The 17,354-nt window shown below is 39.6% G+C and overlaps 1 protein-coding gene and 1 long non-coding RNA gene across 5 annotated transcripts in view; one reads left to right on the top strand and one right to left on the bottom strand.

Moving 5' to 3' along the window:
* The window catches only part of cdin1 (CDAN1 interacting nuclease 1), a 51,090-nt gene extending 46,279 nt beyond the window's left edge, over positions 1 to 4,811 (bottom strand). The window contains exons 1-2 of one of the 3 annotated variants that reach the window (XM_086275453.1): positions 4,731 to 4,811; positions 4,355 to 4,455 (exon numbers count right to left, since the gene is read on the bottom strand). In XM_086275453.1, the coding sequence (XP_086131579.1) occupies positions 4,355 to 4,455; positions 4,731 to 4,733 (104 nt within the window). In that variant the 5' untranslated portion in view covers positions 4,734 to 4,811. Of the gene's footprint in view, positions 1 to 4,354; positions 4,456 to 4,659 lie in introns of all 3 variants that reach the window. The other 2 variants (XM_086275454.1, XM_086275452.1) reach the window with 2 other exon arrangements.
* A 143-nt stretch (positions 4,812 to 4,954) lies between these two features.
* LOC147307108 (uncharacterized) overlaps positions 4,955 to 17,354 on the top strand; it is a 66,026-nt gene continuing 53,626 nt past the window's right edge. The window contains exons 1-3 of one of the 2 annotated variants that reach the window (XR_015126419.1): positions 4,955 to 4,977; positions 5,110 to 5,176; positions 5,571 to 5,700. This is a non-coding gene — a long non-coding RNA (uncharacterized LOC147307108). Of the gene's footprint in view, positions 4,978 to 5,109; positions 5,177 to 5,570; positions 6,459 to 17,354 lie in introns of those variants that run through there. The other variant, XR_015126418.1, reaches the window with a different exon arrangement.

Below are 17,354 nucleotides of genomic sequence, written 5' to 3'. Positions count from 1 at the left end.
TCTACTAATATTGACCTACTCAGTCTATCGCTCCAGTAAATGCAGTTTTTAACCTTCACGATAAGGGACCATGTAATTTCTATCAGGCCTAACTCAAAAACAAGCTGCTTACCTCTTTGTTTTTAGACCAATGAGCCAAAAAGGCTTTGCACTCTATGGAATGTGCTTGGACAACATCCCTCTGATATGAGAAGGAAGTAGCCATTCCTTTGCTTCCTAATCAAGTAATTGATTACATCTATTATTCATGAACTCCTTAGCCTGACATGAAGTTGTATACTCAGCTTCTCTTCTTTCCACACCTTCTCTCTGCTAACACTTCATTCATCCCTTCACCCTTCCAGTGCTCATCTAACCACATAAAGGCGTGGAATTATTTAGCCAGCCTTCAAGGGTTGTACCCCTAAGCCCCAACTGCCAGTTTGTGTTTTGTTCAATATGGGCAGCCAGAAGTGTGAGGCCATGCACTGGAAGCTGTCGGGGCTGGCCCCACAGGCTCTGCACTTGATCAGTCTCTGGGTAATGTCATTGCCACTTCCAGCCTACAAAATACTTGTGGAGTTCTACCTTCACAGCACAGCAGCTGGAAAGAGAAAATCAATTGATTCCACAGGGACAATCGTAGAAATCAAAGTTAAAACTGAGAAACAAGCCAGGAATTGAATACATATATGCCAAGACTTTGATATACCTAAAATGTGGGCAATGAGCCCTTGAAAGCTGTGAACAAATAATAAATACCACACACTGGGAAAAAAAAGCGATATTTAATGTTTTTTTTCTCCACCATATTATACCTGTTATCAAATCCTTACCTTTAACCGCCATGTAAAGAGGTAAACAATATGACTACAATAAATAATCAATGAGCAATTCCCTGAGCTTCATGCTGAGCTGAGATATTACCATCAAAAACAAAGTGTAGCCAAGAAATCATCATATCAATGGCACATGCCACAACAACCCTGCCCTGCGCTTTCCTTCCAAAGATCATGCTAGATAAACCCCAAATAACAGAGAAATTAACAAATGCTTGACATTTGCTCAACATCCATTATTCTGACACTTCTTCAGAATTTCAAAAGGCTGAACGCATGCTTAATCAACATTCATATTCCCAGAGCGAGCTCCAGCACCATATTGCAGCCCGCCTCAGTGCTGATGAAAACGGCACATTAGGGCCCGATTCGAAAAACGTTCAGGGACTCCTCACCAGGGAACTGTGTCTGTGCGTGTGTGTATGTGTGTGTGTGAATAAAAGAGAGGCGCTGATTGTGTTTAGTGGGGAAAGATGCTTCACACTTTACTGTTTAAGCTTTTCTTTTTTGCAAATCAGCCGCATCTGCCCCGTTTTGCTCATTCTTTTACTTTCATCACTGTGAAAGCCATATAAGGAGCTGAATGGCATTTTAAAGAGGGGGGTGATCATTACATCCCAATTCATTCATAATATAGCACAGAAGGACACAGAGGACTCTCACATTCCCTCCCTCTTTATCTTGCCCTTCTTGCACCAACTCTCTCGGGGGACAAGTGGTAGAAGGACTGGGGTCCCCTCTAGACCCATGGGAAGACAGGCAAGGCCTGAGAGAGCAGCCCATCATTTCCAATTCTAATATGTGGCAAGAGAAGGACCTGATGGGACTGATGTCACATTTCCCCCCACACCAGCCTGCGATCGGCCCCCCATCCCCCTTTTCTGCCTAGCCACAGTCCAGATAGTAGACAGGACACCACGACTGGCTAAGAGGAGGGCAAAGAAGAGAGGGCAAGAACGGGGGTTGATATTTGCATGTCCCTCCATTGTGAGTGGGGGTAAAAAGTGACAGCACCGTGTCCAATTCTTTTCCCCCCAGAGCAGCTCGGGCCCAGCAAGAGAGGCCAGGCTGACAGATGACTCCCAACATCTGTGTTATGCAGCCGTTACAGATGAGGGACTCCACATCACAATCTTTCTCTTTCTGTCTGTCTATAGGACACTCCCTCTCTCCTCCCACAAACGCTTTTCATAATACAAGCAAAAGACCGACAGACTCTCTGTGGAAATTACCTTGAAATGGCCTATAACAATCTTTTTGTTCCAAGTTTAAATTTTCTTCCATTTAAGTTCCCAATCAAAAGCAATGACTATGAAATGATTTTGAACTCTATACAGCATTCAGATCCTTTGGGGTAATGATTATTTTAACAGAATTTAAAAAAAAAAACAAACAACTAAAGGGGAAAGAACTGTAAGAAATTTAACAAATAAAGATTTTTTTCAACCTAGTCAACATCTATCTACTGTAGATCTGTAGCTATAATATATGATGAAAGATCCTTTTTATATCAACTCCTTTTATTAATACATTTTAACTTTAATTGCATAAAAAAATGAATTCAGCCAGAGCAGAACTGTAAAATGACCACAGAGGACCATCAAATCATTTATGATTTCACCTAAAGTCAGTAACTAATAACTCCCTAGACCTAAATATATTACATCAGTAGGATGCCTTTACGCTCACCTGTGAAGTATTTTCATATACTTATTGGATAAATCAGATTAATGTAGCATAAAAGAAAACTATATGGTGTTTACTGACTCAAAGTCAGCCTTTAGTGGTTAACTACATGCATACAATTAAGGCACTGACTGTGCTACTTTCTTTGACAGAAATATGTGCATTTCATGCCATTTCTACTCAATATTGATTTTAACTGAGTAAATAATATTGCAATTAACAAAATGAGGTTTGAAAATATATATATTTATTACAGTGCTGGCTCTGGCTATGTTGGCCAAAGAGAAACCCTGAATAAAATACAATTACAGGGTAGCAAAATAATATCACTATCTAAATAAACTTCATGCCTCTGCTATTATACTTGTAAACAACACATGAATTTACAATTTATTCAACAGTTTCCATCCCCTGGAAAACAGGTATAGTATATTGCAAAATGATTTGGTATCAATGCAACTGTCTATTCTCCTGACTGTAATAACCAATTCTCTTGCCCATCCCCTTAGTCCAAGCCTGTCCACAATAAAGCCCCAAACCCCCTCCAACCCAACCACTGCCAGGCCCAGCCTGGCCAATATTTACGCAATGGCAGGGCTCCCACACAGTCTAAGGGGACAGGGGGTGTGTGGGGTGGGGGTGGCTGACTGCTGTGCCTGAGCGCATGCTAAGAGATGATGGATGGCCTAGTCGATATGTTATGTCTTAAGAGCCTGATTTCCTGCCAGTCCAATCACTAACCCTCCAGAGCCCAGCTCAGCTGATTGGACAACCAGAATAATTTCGCAGACTGTGAAAACACTGCTGCCGTGCCTGTCTGTCAGGCCCAGTGACGAGACTCAGGGATTTAAAGAGCAAGGGCCTCCCCGAGATTGGTTATAGTGAACGTAAAAATAATAACCAGCAAGACTAAACAAAAGAGCAAGCACCTCTGGGAGAGGAAGACTGTGAAGAATTACTGGAATGAAAACGGTGCAGTGTTTTCATTTAATTATTACACTCCAGTACAAAAGATGGCATTTGGTATGTTTGTTAAAGGCAGTTTGAGTGAGAATACAAAAAAGAAATAAACGCTAGACAGACTTCAGTGTTTCAGTGCTTAAACATGAGCAATATTGGATGCATTTTATATGCATGACATATTCCGTAAAATGCTGACAGTGAGAACAAAGGCAAACTGAAACTCCATGGCATCCCCTTTGGGGACCTGATACCTTCTTCTAGATTGGTGATTAGGGCACAATGGAAGTAGGAAGCTCCAAATACATGCGACTTTGTAAGTGACCTCGACGGGATCAGCCATGCTGTCCTGGAGGCCTTGGGGGATTACACATGTTACAGTCAATAACAGGAGGGCCTTCAGTGTCAAGGAGAAAGGCAAATACAACCATTAACCTCTCTCTTCGATTTCTGGATGTGCAGGACCTGCATGGCAAAACGCTGGCTAATGCTGTGGTGGAAGCCAATACAGAAACCTGTGTGGAATTAATTAGTGATCTTAACAAGTGAATTAAATAGGATCACAAATGCTGAAAAATAGGAGATAAAACTGAGGGGGGGAGGGGGATTACTTGGCTATGGGGAGCTGTACTCAGATGATAACAATATAATTTAAATTAACAAGCTTTCTGATACATTAATTAATTTCCAATAATCCAAAGACATCTTGTTTGGGCTTCTTTTGGTCTTGACTCATTGTTTTATAATGTGTGGTAACTGATGCTCATACGCAGCAGTTTGGTGTTTACTTTCTATGTCAGACATTAATATGCACTTGGAGTACAGTAACAGTCAATTGGCAAATGCAACGGAAACACACACTGAATGCAATCCAGTGTGTACACACTCACCTTGGAAACTTGTCCTTCAGTATCTTCATGCATCGGCGTGTAGGTCTCAGTTTTTCAGTCCATCGCACTATCTCTTTATATTCTGCTCGGGACAGTCTCATCTTTGAAGAGGGGAAGAGAATCTGATCAACACATGCTTCTGCACAAAGTTGTGACAACGCGACCTGCGAGGGTGTCAGGTCATTGACAGCTGTCAAAAACAGCTGTTTTACTGTTTTAGTAGCTGCACCGCTAACCAAACCTAGCTTTATGTTACACCTGCGAAACACTAAGGGCATATCATAACGTAAAACCTTCGGTCTCACCAAGGTATTAGTCGGCTTCATGTCTATTGTGTGCAACATGCTGCAAAAAATAGCTCAAAAGCAATAAATACCATGAAAAAGGGATCTTTACTCTTAATTCCTGCAGTCCTAGTACCGTCCCCGATAGCTGCTTCCCGCTAGGAAGTTGAAGGGGGTTACTTTCATGTGAACACCGAGTTGATTGGTAGAAGAATCCAAGGAGCTGAGTATGCCGACAGATGATTGGTTACTTTGTAGCGCGAAGGCGGTGCCTAGCTAAGACGTGTTGGTCACTGGAACTGCCTTCTCGTCGGCTGTTAACGACGCACGCAAAAACGAGTAGGTATTAGTAATGATAAGATACAGGCTCTCCTGTTACATTCTTCAAGTATTTTGCAGTCCAGCGGCTCTGGAATACATGAACTGTGCTGTTAGGGAAAACGCTTATGTTTTTTGTTCTTTTGTTTTAAGGGAAAGGTTGTAATGGAGAAATAGAGGCACGGTGACTGGGAGAAATAAGGGAACGCCTCCCTAATGCGTATGTGAACTACAGTTTCACTAATAGCGTGACAGATTTAACACATTTCTAGCCATGGTTTTGGTTCTGCGTTTACATTTATGGCACTCACTGGGGATGAAAAAAAAAACGATGGCTGAAACAAATAGTTTTTAGCTTTGACCATAAAGTTTATATTTTGTACCGCAACACTCAGTCTCATGTAAAGCGAAGGGTTCATGCAGCGATTTCAGACACATGGCTCTTTTGTTTGTACTTCTGATTTATTTTTAAAAATAGTTATTTACATTTTAAAGAACTGAAGACGCAGTATCTTTATAGCTGAGTCCATCGTTTTTCAAAAATTCTTATTTTCCGTATTTAGCGCAGTAATTGAAATTAAAGTGTCTAAATATATTTTCTCACCTTTTTATAGTGGTTCAATGAGAGTCATATGACATCTGTTACCCCTTGACTCCACAATTACCTCCTATGGGAAATGTTGTGGGTCATCTCCAGTCTTGGGCTCCCCCAGTATCCACCAGCATCCTCTCTCAGCAGTAAAGGTATATTGGTTCAATTTGCACGACATAAATTAGACGTAAAAAATTCAAATGGATTGCTGTATAGAAGAAACAACTGTGAAACTTTGAAGGATAAACATTTGCTTTCTGTAACATTTCTAACTTGAAGCTGTGTGTCTTTTAATGATTATGAATCTAACAGTTAAAAATTGGTTGTTTTAAACAACAGTGAGATTGGAGTAATTCTTTAAGACCAAATACATCCCTTGAGATCAATATAATTTTACAATGGCATTACTGTATAATTAGTCTCTGTGGAATAGTGCTAAAGCTCATTCACTAATAGATTTTCTTTTAAATCTTTTGTCTTCTTCAGTTCATTTTTGTTTGATTTTTATTTTCCTAAAAAAATAAAAAATGAAAGATGATCGCTGTCACAAATAACAGGACTCAAAATGTGTATTTTTTATTTATTTATTTATTTATTTTTAATCTGTATTATCACCTGTATGCCTGTATAATTATATTAGTCTCTTCTATGGCTGAGTCAAACATTCTTTTGGTTTTCTGCATTCTGAGTGAACAATGCATCAGTGAGCAGAAAGGCTCTATCTGACCTGTGCTGTGTCAGAAAATAGCAGTCATTGTTGTTGGGCAGTGTAGTATGATGTCTGAGATGAGCTGAGGTCTTAGGCTCTGTGTTCACCGGCATAGTGCCTGGGTCTGAAAGGGCTCAGCGCTCTGTAGCTGTTACAAAAGGGAGCTGTGTAGTGGGATTGGTATAGCTAGATAAGATCAGGGCAACTGAGGAAGTCTGGTCTGATTGCTACAAAGGGCTGAGGTCAGGGGCAGGAGGAGCAGTTTACCCATCTAGGTATCAGAGGATCAGGGGTTTTGGTGGGGAGCCGTGTGTGTAATAGGTATAAAAGGACCAGTGTAATGCAATGGTATAAAATGATAAAAATCAGAGAAGGGGTTGGAAGGCTGTGTATTGTAATGGCTTCAAAAGCTAGGGGATCAGAGATTTTGTTGTTTGCAGGTGTCTACTCTTGCCCTTCTATGTACTCCTATGTGTGTGTGTAAGCACACATTTTTGTATTGAATAAGTTTATATCTGTATGCATTTACTGATGGCTAAGAAAGCCACAGCAGGCTGTGATTAGAGCTGAAAGAGAGAGCGAGGTGATGGAGAGGATGCAGGGAAAAGATACCGGGTGAAAGATGAGTGCTTTGGAGACTGCGTGTAAACAGGGCAGTTGTACACCCAGTGTCGCTAACCAGCTGTGAAGCCGTCTCACAGTAGGAGATGAATTTACAAAGGATGTCTCCCTCTGATATCCAGGAGATGCTGCACTGATCTCTGCTCCACTGCTCTCGGCACACCATTGTAGTGCTAAGCACTGTTCCACTAATGGCACTTATATACCTTAATGCCTGGAAAACATTTACATTTTGCTGGCAGCAGAGGGAAAGTGTGTATCTGTGGAGAAGAGGAAAATGCGTGCATGCATAAAAAGTGTTTTTTATCAACAGTATCTGACAATGAATTGAAGATTTGTGAGGCTGTGTAATTTCCTTTACTCATCACATAGTTTAAGGAAATTGCAAGCCCTCCCATGTCTTACACATAGTCCCTCCTTACCATATCTAGTGATATTACTCACGTTACAAAGAGAGCATTTTGTTACACTAGATCGTCAGCATTACTGTCATAATGTTCCTTTTTTTCCATTACTGAAGCCAGTGACTTCACTCCCCTGCAACACAGAATTGCTCTCCAATCTTCAGGGAGTCTGGGATCTTAGCTCTAAAAATCACAGTTTAAACATGAGGCAAACCATAACCAGGAAATGCCTGTAGTATTAGCAAGGTATCGGATTCATACATCCCCCTGTACAGCATGACTGCCCCTGAAAATCCCACATCCATATTTTACATCATGGGAGACAAGACACATGTGTTTCACCTAAGCTTTCAAAGCTGTTTCTTTCATTTATTTTATTATCTTTTAATGAATTTAATTAGAGGACATGTAATTAAATACAATTGTGCTCATCCCCTTAACACAAACACACACACATATGTGCAAACATACACACACACATTTGGCTGTAAATCTGTAAATCGCCCAAAACAACATGTGCAATGTGAGCAAATTTACTGGATTAATAGGAGATTCATAATATTTTGGGATTGTATTTCACTCTAAACGGCTGCATGCGGAAACAAAGGCTGCAGCCCAAACTCATTAATCATAGTCAACGGGCTGCCCGAGTGCAATTTGCATGACCGAGGTGGCTGCACATGCTGCCGTTCGGCCTAGGTTGCTGGATCTGCCTTGATTTGGCCCGGCCGTTAACGCTGCGTCAATCAAGGATAACCCAATAACAGTATGACAGAGGAAGAGGGGAAAAAACATTTTCTTCTCATTACCCAACACCACTTCCCCTCCCTCCCTCTTCCTGGCTACCCAACTTCTTATTTTAGTTAGGACTAATTATACTGGCCTGATGAAAATGAAGCCATTCTGGATCTGCATCTATTACTGAAAGCATAAATTCCTAATTTAAAAAAATATATACGATTTAAAAAAAACTTGAATATTTAAAATAATAAAATATTTTTCCATCACTAACCTCTTAATGTATATTAATAGATGTCAAAGTGTGATTTGAACGTTGCATGTATTTTCAGAGAAAATAGAAGTCTAGCTATTTAGCTTTTTTATGGTGCAACGTAATTACTTTTATCTATAAAGAAAACTTTTTAGGTTGCTCTGTATTTTTGTCAATCACAGTTTGGAGCCTCACTAAGCCATTTTAACTGTAGATAATTGGGTTGAGGCGTGATGCAGTGAAGTTCAAAATGAAGCACAATTTCACAACGCTCTAATCTCACCAATGGCTCCATACACTGAATTCTAATTATCTCGTCAGGAACTTTGAAAAAAAAAAGTGGCTTTTTAAATTTTTATTTCTAGTCCATACGAGGTGTGTGTGTACAAGCGTTGGTGTGTGCGACACACCATGATGTGTGCGTGCGTGCATAAGTGTTTTTTTGTGTATGAGGCACACACACACACACGCACACACAGACACCCACCATCACCACACACAGACACGTGAATGCGGCTTGTGTCTGGTCTGGCCTCTCTACCTAGCTCTGCTGACGAGGCTCATGCTGTGCTCTCCCCCCATCCCCTAATATCCTGGAGGCATTTTTCTCATTATCAAATATTGTTTGATGTCTTTGTTTCTTGATGATTAACCATGGTCACCAAACAGTGGTCTGGATTGTTTAAAATTTAATTTTGGGGCTCTGAAGTACCTGCAGAGGGCCGACTGGTGGGGACACCCGTATTTTATGTACGCTATTTTTCACGCTGAAATGCAAGAGGACACACATTGAAAAACACAATAAATCCTGGAGGAGAATCATTAGTGGAATACTAGTGGTTTTATGACCATTGTTATTCAATGCTGTATTGAGATGCAGTAAATTGTACTGTTTATTATGGGTTAGTGGATTCAGTTCAATTTTCAGAATAATTATGTTGTTTTTTATTTTGCATTAATAAAACTGCTCACTGTATACTTTTCAGTGTAAAAACTTAACGTTCCTTATTTACAGTGTAAATATTTGTTTCTCAAATCCAGTTTTTATTTTTGTACATCTTTTTGCTTATTCCTTGTGTTTTCACTTTACCGACCACATATATTTCACTGATAATTTGAACATCATAAAGACAAACATCTTGCTTTAGGTACCCAAGATTTATGATGGAATCAACATCATTGTAAGCAAACAAATAGGGAAACAACAATCTCCCCTAATGTCAGCATGTCAAAACTATATTGAATACTTGAAATATCTGTGTATCTAAGGCTGAATAGCAGCCATTGTATCAGTCTAATGATATTATCCTCTGAAATTTGGAGTGAAAGAAAAATGGCAGAAATGAGCAGTACCATTGTCTGCCCCCATTTTATCTAAACAAATTGCAAGTGCAGAGAGGCGCAGACTGAGGGAAAGGAAGAACAAGGGAGACAGAGAGAGAGACAAAAAGAGAGAAAGTGCTCTGTAAATGAAAGGTTATGCGCCGTCCCATGTGTTTGTATTGTCAATAACTGGAGAAGGCTGTCAAGAAAGTGGGGAGATAAAGGTCAATAACTCAGGCAAATGTGTTTGTATTTGTACACTCCTGCTGATAGCATAGCAAACGTCAGGGCCTGTGTCTGACACCCCACAACAATAACACAAACAGTGGGGCTAGCACTAGAATAGTCATTATTATTGTTGCTGCTGGAAATGAGAGGGAACCTCAGCACATGGCTGTGACAGCCGGCACAGTGTCACTCAAACATCACTCCATAATGAAACACGCCAGAGATCAGAAAAGGCGATGATAAAGTGTAAACACAAAGAGATTATGCTGCCGGATGATTCTGATATTTGCCTTATTTTCTTGTCTCTGAAGAAATATGATCGTAACCGTGATGTTTTGGAAGCACTTAACACAAAATGTAGGCACTGGAATAATTAGGCCTGTTACTTTTGTTTGTTTTTCTTTCAAAATAAAGTTTCCAGAATTTCCCTTTTATTGTTTATCCATCGCTAATTTTCAAGCAGTGAAGCATGCTTGTTTTTTAATAACGTCATTAACTTTAATAAAGTAAAATATGATAATTGTGAATGTAGCCCCTTTGATTAGATCAATGAGAATTTTCCATTTTATCCTGAAAGATAAAATAGCAAGTAAATTAAATTTGTAGGACTAAAAAAACAAAATACAAACACACACAATGTTAAGCTTTAATTTAAAAGCTTGATTCATTTTTCATGATTTATATACGTGTTTAACTGCTATTTTTTTTCGAGAGCGGTTTAGTGTTTCTCTCCGTGGCCTTGAGTGCAATAAATGTGCAATTAACAGACTTAACTAATTCATGAGGAACATTTTGAGACTAACGAAGGGCATAACTACTGTACAGACGCCACTGTCATCTGTGAATATTGTTATTGTTCTGCTTTTAATTGCTGGAGGAGGAGGAGGAGAAGAAGGAGGAGGAGGCAGCGTGTTTTGAATATACGTCTTCGGTTACCATAGCAAAAAAGAAACACAGGCTCCCTCTTGACAGTTATATCTAACGTCAGAGGTACGTGGAGGTGTTAACTTCTCCAGTTTAAACCAGCTACCAAACAAATGACTTTTAACACACAAAGAAACCAGATATAAGTAGGTATACCACAAGTAATGACATCGAGTCATTTGGCCATTCATCTGGATACGTGATCAAAGAAAAGGTTCCACAATTTTTATGTGCCTTTAAAACACAGACTTTTTTTAACCAGATATAATTTGTGTTATTTTAACTGTTATTGCAGTGGATTAAAAAACACTCAACTGTCTTTCTTTTCTTAGCAAACTGCAATGATTAAATAGTTTTAAGTAAAATGCAAACAAAATAGCTGCCTCGCTGTCTGTGATTTTTACCCAAGAAGCGTATTTTCTGTTGTCATCAGCGCACGTGTCTACAAAATTTGCAAACGTTGTGCTACTGTTGTGAGCGCATGAAGCAAAATGTACTTTAAGTGAGTATATAAGTCCATAGGGGAAAGTGGATCCCTCTCTCTCTCTGTTTCACCCTCTCCCCAGTCAGTTTGTTTATTGGCTGTGGAGCCTCGTAGTGGTTTACATTACATATGATTATGTAAATCTGGAGCTGTTCCTGTGCATTATGGGCCAATGCATTGTCAAGATCTTTTCTAAAGCAGTCAAGTAGCTATTTCTGAATTCTTTTATTATTTGAGAGTGCAACAAAGAAAGTCTTTTGTTCACTGTTTGCCGCACACACACTAACATGCATACACAAACACACACACACACACATACACGCGCGCTTCTGCTGCCGTCCATGACTTACTACTGTCCCCTAGTGGTGCTCGAGTCCACAATCCCTTAACTCTCCATTTCTATCAACTTTCCACACTTCCATTCACCTGACTTCCCCCTGTCTTTGTCCTGCTCCCCTTCTGTGTGCCTTCTCTCTGCCTTATCATGCTCAAACATTTAAAGGGTTGATTTGCAGTATTGTATGACAGGGAGCTCCAATTATGCATTGCTGTGTCCACAGTGACTTTGCTTTCAATGGAGGGCTCAAACAGTGTCAACAAAAACAGGAACCCTGATGTTTTGTGGCTATTGTGAGGCCAGAGCTCGTGTCAATAAGGTATTGTTTAGTCAGAGTGCCACACCAAAACGGCAGTGAGAATGTTATCAGACCTGTGGAAATCGGGTGTGCGTATAATAGTGCTAAAATGTAAGTATGATTGTTTGGACAAGCCCAGCACAAATGCATACAGGGAACAGCCTTGGAGCTTTGTCACCTTTCCACGCTGTTGTTTTTAAAGTGAGCAACGCAGCGGGAACCTTTATAGAACAAAAACCCTTTTTTGCATCTGTCGCTTATTTCATGATTCTAAAATTACTCCTCGATTATTTATTTGTTTTAGAATTATTTTTAGTCAGGTCAAAAGAGTACTCTCTTATGCCTGCCATCACCGAGTTGATCTCCTATTCCCGCAGATAATAGTATGCATTTTTATACTTTTTGTTTTTGCTTTCTTGATCACTGTTATTCCAGCTCTAATTGGTGTGATAACCTGGAACAGTGCTAATAAACAATAGGGTAAAGGGGTCAGCCTCCACTGGCAGTGCATGGACACACACAGTCAAGTCACTCATGTCAAATGACCAATTATACAGGTTATAGAGGATGGCACCTCCGTCTCCAGTGCCCCGTCCCTCCTGGGATAGCTTTCCAATGAGTGGGCTATCACTCAAAACCAAACCACATTCATTCATTAGTCCGTTAAGATGGGCATCAATTATTCATTGAGAAAGTGGCCAGTGGATTATTTCTGTCAGCACAAGGCTTATTGTATCAAAGGTTGATTATGGCTGTGTTAATTTAGCATGCACTTTTGTTTGTGTGATTTGTCAAAAGGATAAATCTTAAAAACGAAATGTGAATTAAAAAAAAAACATCAAATACAATTTTTTCACTTAATTCTAGAGTTTATATAAATATATATAAAACTTTCACAACAATATATTTAATGATTTTAACCAAATGCAGAGCAGTTTTAACATATAGAGAGTGCATCACTTTCACATTGCCCTGCATAATTGAACTAAATGTAACTTGCTTGTGTGATACGGTGTCGTCATGATTTATGAGTTAAATATGCTCAACACCTTCCCTTTATTCTTCCTTTCAGTCACTAACAATCCTGTGCTCACATGTTTTTTTCATGGCATCATCCCCAAAATTCACACCCACGCCACTCTGTAAAATCGTTTTATTAGAATGTTAAAAAGTCCTGCGGGGATTTTATTTTTTTAGAGAGCTCAGTGAGAGGGGAACTAGTAAAACAGTTACCCTAAACTGGACGATTGACAAAGCCTTGGCTGAGACTGCAAACACAGACTCATGCATTGTTTTGCAGTTAAAGTGTTAATTACATCATGCATTAAGCCTTTTTTTAATGTATAAAAAAAAATTTTATACCCCAAATTTTTATTAAGCTATTCATTTGTTGTTTAATTTCCTGTTTATACTCATTTTACAAAAAAGTTAATTTTCCTTATCAAATTTATAGTAAATTACATGATTATTAAAATGACATTTTCATTATTTTGTACTGAAATGTCTTAACATTAACCTACTTTCCCCTTCATCTGACTCATAGAATACCCTTTGAAAACATGACTAAGTGAAGTGCTATTTAAGCAAACACGTTGCGAGTGAGGCAATGTTTTAGCAAATATATATATGGAGTGTTTTGGAGATTAGTATCCTGTTACAACACATAGCAACACACTTTAGTTTCGTGTTTGCAGGGTTTTTCCCAATGACAAATTTGAACTTCAGAAAACTCATTCAAAGCAGCCGATGAGGAGACGTGGTATGTAAGTGTACACCATGTCAACAAACTCCTTTTAGCTGGGAGCATTACATGTTATGTTAAAGGATATTATTGTTCTCGATAAAGACTTTAATAATATTGCCTTTTATCAAATGAAATATGGGCATATATAAATATTATCCCGCTATTTTTAGGATGAATGACAGGGATTCTCACAGACGAGTAGACACTTTATATGGTCAGAAGGCTCATTTGTCTTGACCTTTCCCCCCATTACTAATCCCTGCCAGTGATATCCAAGTGTCACCACGTTACAGGTTAAAAAAGTTCATTGATCCAAAAAAAAAAAAAAAAAAAGGTGTGTCACTGTTTTTAGAGTTTTAATGAAGGATAAACAGTGAAGAAGTGACAGAGTGCAGACTTGGACTTGGCACTGGGCTTTGAGCCTCAGCAGGTACTTACATGTGATGCAGTGACAGCTCTTTGAGTTGGTGGGGAAATTAATTCTTGCTCAGTGTAAAGAATCTATTCATAACAGCTTTTGCTTGAGAAAACATTAACAATTTTTCATATGGATCAAAGTGGCCATCTGGTTAAATTCACACAGGCTATACCTTATTCATGCACCTCGTTTACTGCTCTCGGTGGATTACCTTAATTTTCTGTCTTCCCTTTTCCCTCAGGTTTGTGGAGCACTTGCAGAGTGAGACTCTCTCAAGAATGTGTCTAATTTAGTGGCTAAGAGGCAGATTTATACCTGTGCTAGTTATGAAGAAGGTTGCTCCCTCGAGAAGCCCAATGACTGTTTACGGGCGGCCTGACAATGCCTCAGCAGATGATGAAGCACCTGCCAGAGTGCCCCCCCCCCCCCCCCCCCCCCGCCATGTCTGTTCCATCCCCTTCTGTCTGTCTGCTCACTTCCCTTCCTCCTGCTTTCTTTTTTCTTCTTTCACTCTTCCTTCCTCCTTTCTTTCTTAGCGCTCCTCGCTCACTCCTGTCTCCCTCCCTTTCTCTCGCTTTGTTTCTTTTCTCAGAAGAGCCACCATCTCCTTCAGTTACCATGGAGTTGTGCATTTTACAACCATCCGCACTACTCTCCCCAGAGTGAACCCATCTACTTACTCTGCCACTGAGAATAAGAGTTTTCCCTTCCATGTCCTTCTGCCATTCTTCCTCTATTCTTCCTCCCCTTCCACACATTCGTACACCAGATGGACAAATTGACAGCAGTGCACAAACACACACCAGCAAGCAGAACTGTGGTCAGGTTTTGTTTATGACAGAGAAAGGCAATATCAGGATTGTTTCAGAGTAGTGTCATCACATGAAATGTATCGCTGTCAGGAGTATGTTTTATATGTCTGGGCTCTTGGCTGAAGCCATTTTGGGAAACAGAAAATATCATATCGTATGACCTCCTCTGGTATAAAAGTAAACTATCAGCTGTAAATCTGATACACAACTACAGTTTTGCGTGTGTGAAAAAGAAGAGAATTGAGTTCACTGCAACATAAGTAAATGAAAAAAAACTGTTTTATGAAGTTAATTCTATTTTTAAGTTAATGCTTTCTTACATATTCGCAGTGATCTAGTTTTTAAACTGTGATTTTTAATAGAATTAATTAAATTATACAGTTTTTCTGTGGTTTTTGGAAGGTAAAAGCAAGACACAAGACACAAGGTGAACCCTTATCATATATTTAAAAACAACTAGTTATGCGCTATTCATTTTTCCAGTGTAAGCATTTTAGGTTAATTTCCTCTTTTAATAATTTTACAATTTTATAAAACCAATAATTTGTCCTTCCTTATGTTGTATAATATGGCCAATTCTTCATCACAGTGTTAAATTGCATTTGTTCTTTCTTTTAAGTATCCAGGCTGCATTAAACTCAGTGGGCCATACACTCATTAATGTATGTTGTATGAGTTTGCACCTGTAATTAAGTGTCAGTTTATGAAACACACAAACACTAATAATACCCAGAGCTTTTCTTGGTGAGCCCAGTGGTGGCAATAGCCCATCCATCAATGTCCCTAATGAGGCTCATACAGACAAGTCAGCGGCAGCTTCATGAGTCCCTCAGACTTATTTTCTGTGCTATAATACATATGCTATGATAACCACCCAACCCCCCCCTACCAAGACAATATGAGCAAAGATAGAGAAAATATGTGCGTATCTGTGTGTGTGTGTATACATGTTTGTGTGCAAGGCCAATAATAAGCATGTCGTATTAAAGCGTGTGTATTAAAAGTGTGTTCAAAGTTCCCATTAACCTCACTGCCACTTTAGTTTAGGCGATGTTAATCAAAACCAGCACCATTAAGTGCGAGGTCTTTAATATGGCTACTATTTTGAATGTCACCATTAATAATATGATGCTGAGTGTCCAACTTGAGAGCTAATGAGGTGTCATAGGTTATTTAGACCAGTCAGAAACCAGCACAGGGTATCAGTTATACAAAGACCTTGGCTTCGACACAGTTGTAGAATAGCGAAGCTGTTATGTAAGGCACAGTCGACACCAAAACTCTGTTTGTACAGATCTTGTTTATTTATGGTTTCAGCTAACCTGGCGTTCACCACTGAGATTCTTCAGAAGCTTATGAATGATAATCCTCTTCCTGTTTATCCAAATCATATTTCTCTTCTCTGGCTCTCCGAGGCACAGTGTACAGAATGTGGCCGCCATATTTGGATAAGAGATATGCAGTTTTTAGAATCTGAATCCTTTGTTCTGTGGACAGATTTCATGGTCGGGATCCTTTCTGCACTCCTCCCAAGTAACAAACATACTTTTTTTGTGCATTTAGGGGGCACGGTTTTGAAATCACGTCCCCCTTGTGATTAATGTGAATTTATGTAACAATAAGGAGAAACTACTTTTGAAATACTTTAAGACTCCTTGATATATTTTTTTTCTGTTTGTCAGTATGAAAGCAGCAGCAGTCAGTGTGTCGGCGGTTAATGACAGAGGAAGTGACGTCTGACAACTATAGCCTGCCACGGTGGTTGGTTCTTTAAGAGCAAAAGGAGGTGGCCACGTCTCAACGCTAATGGAGGAGGCGAAAATGGCCGTGTCACATCTGTCAACGTATTATGCTTTAAACCTAGACAGTTGTTGTCGCTCTTGCAGGCCCATAATTTTATGCCATTAAATGTACCAAGGGGGGAAAGAGTCAGGGAAGAAGGAATGAGGGAGGTGGGCTCTGAAGTGAAAGCAGTTGTACAGTTTCTCTACCTCTTGTTTCCTTCATGCCTGATTCCCTGCCACTTTTGTGCTGGAAACTTTTGGCATTTCTTGAAAGCATAAAGACCAGTTGGGACTTTAAAGTGATCACAAAGTCAATCATGTTGGCTTGAATTACCAGCAATCTCTGTCAGTTAGTCCCTCTCAGCGGCTACGCCGCGATGTGTGGGAGGGGTGTAGGCAAGAGTTGAGCGTGTGCTCGTACGAGTGTATATTAACATACTGGAAATGCGTGGGAGTGAGGAAAAGTATGAAACTTAAATTACAGATGATGGCACAAAGGGACTCATTTTCATACCTAATTGTTTTAAGTTCAATAAAATGAACTCGACTTGTTTGGGAGTTTTTAGAGAAAACTATATGGAGAGGAAAGCAGAGTTTTAAAGGAAACTGTGCGGCCAAATTACAAAGCCCCGCAGGTGAGAGCAACTCTGACACTTTTTTATGAATTGCAACTAATCGAAAATGTTGGCAGGAATTACTGTCACTTGTCCTGATTTGTATGCATGGCAA

Source organism: Aulonocara sp. 'chitande type north' Nkhata Bay, linkage group LG19, assembly GCF_057382095.1.
Source record: "Aulonocara sp. 'chitande type north' Nkhata Bay isolate Kocher_YH1m ecotype deep benthic linkage group LG19, A_spYH_male_GT1.1, whole genome shotgun sequence".
NCBI lineage: Eukaryota > Metazoa > Chordata > Actinopteri > Cichliformes > Cichlidae > Aulonocara > Aulonocara sp. 'chitande type north' Nkhata Bay.
The sequence above is the reverse complement of the archived record's forward strand: the minus strand, read 5'-3'. Positions and strand labels throughout refer to the sequence as shown.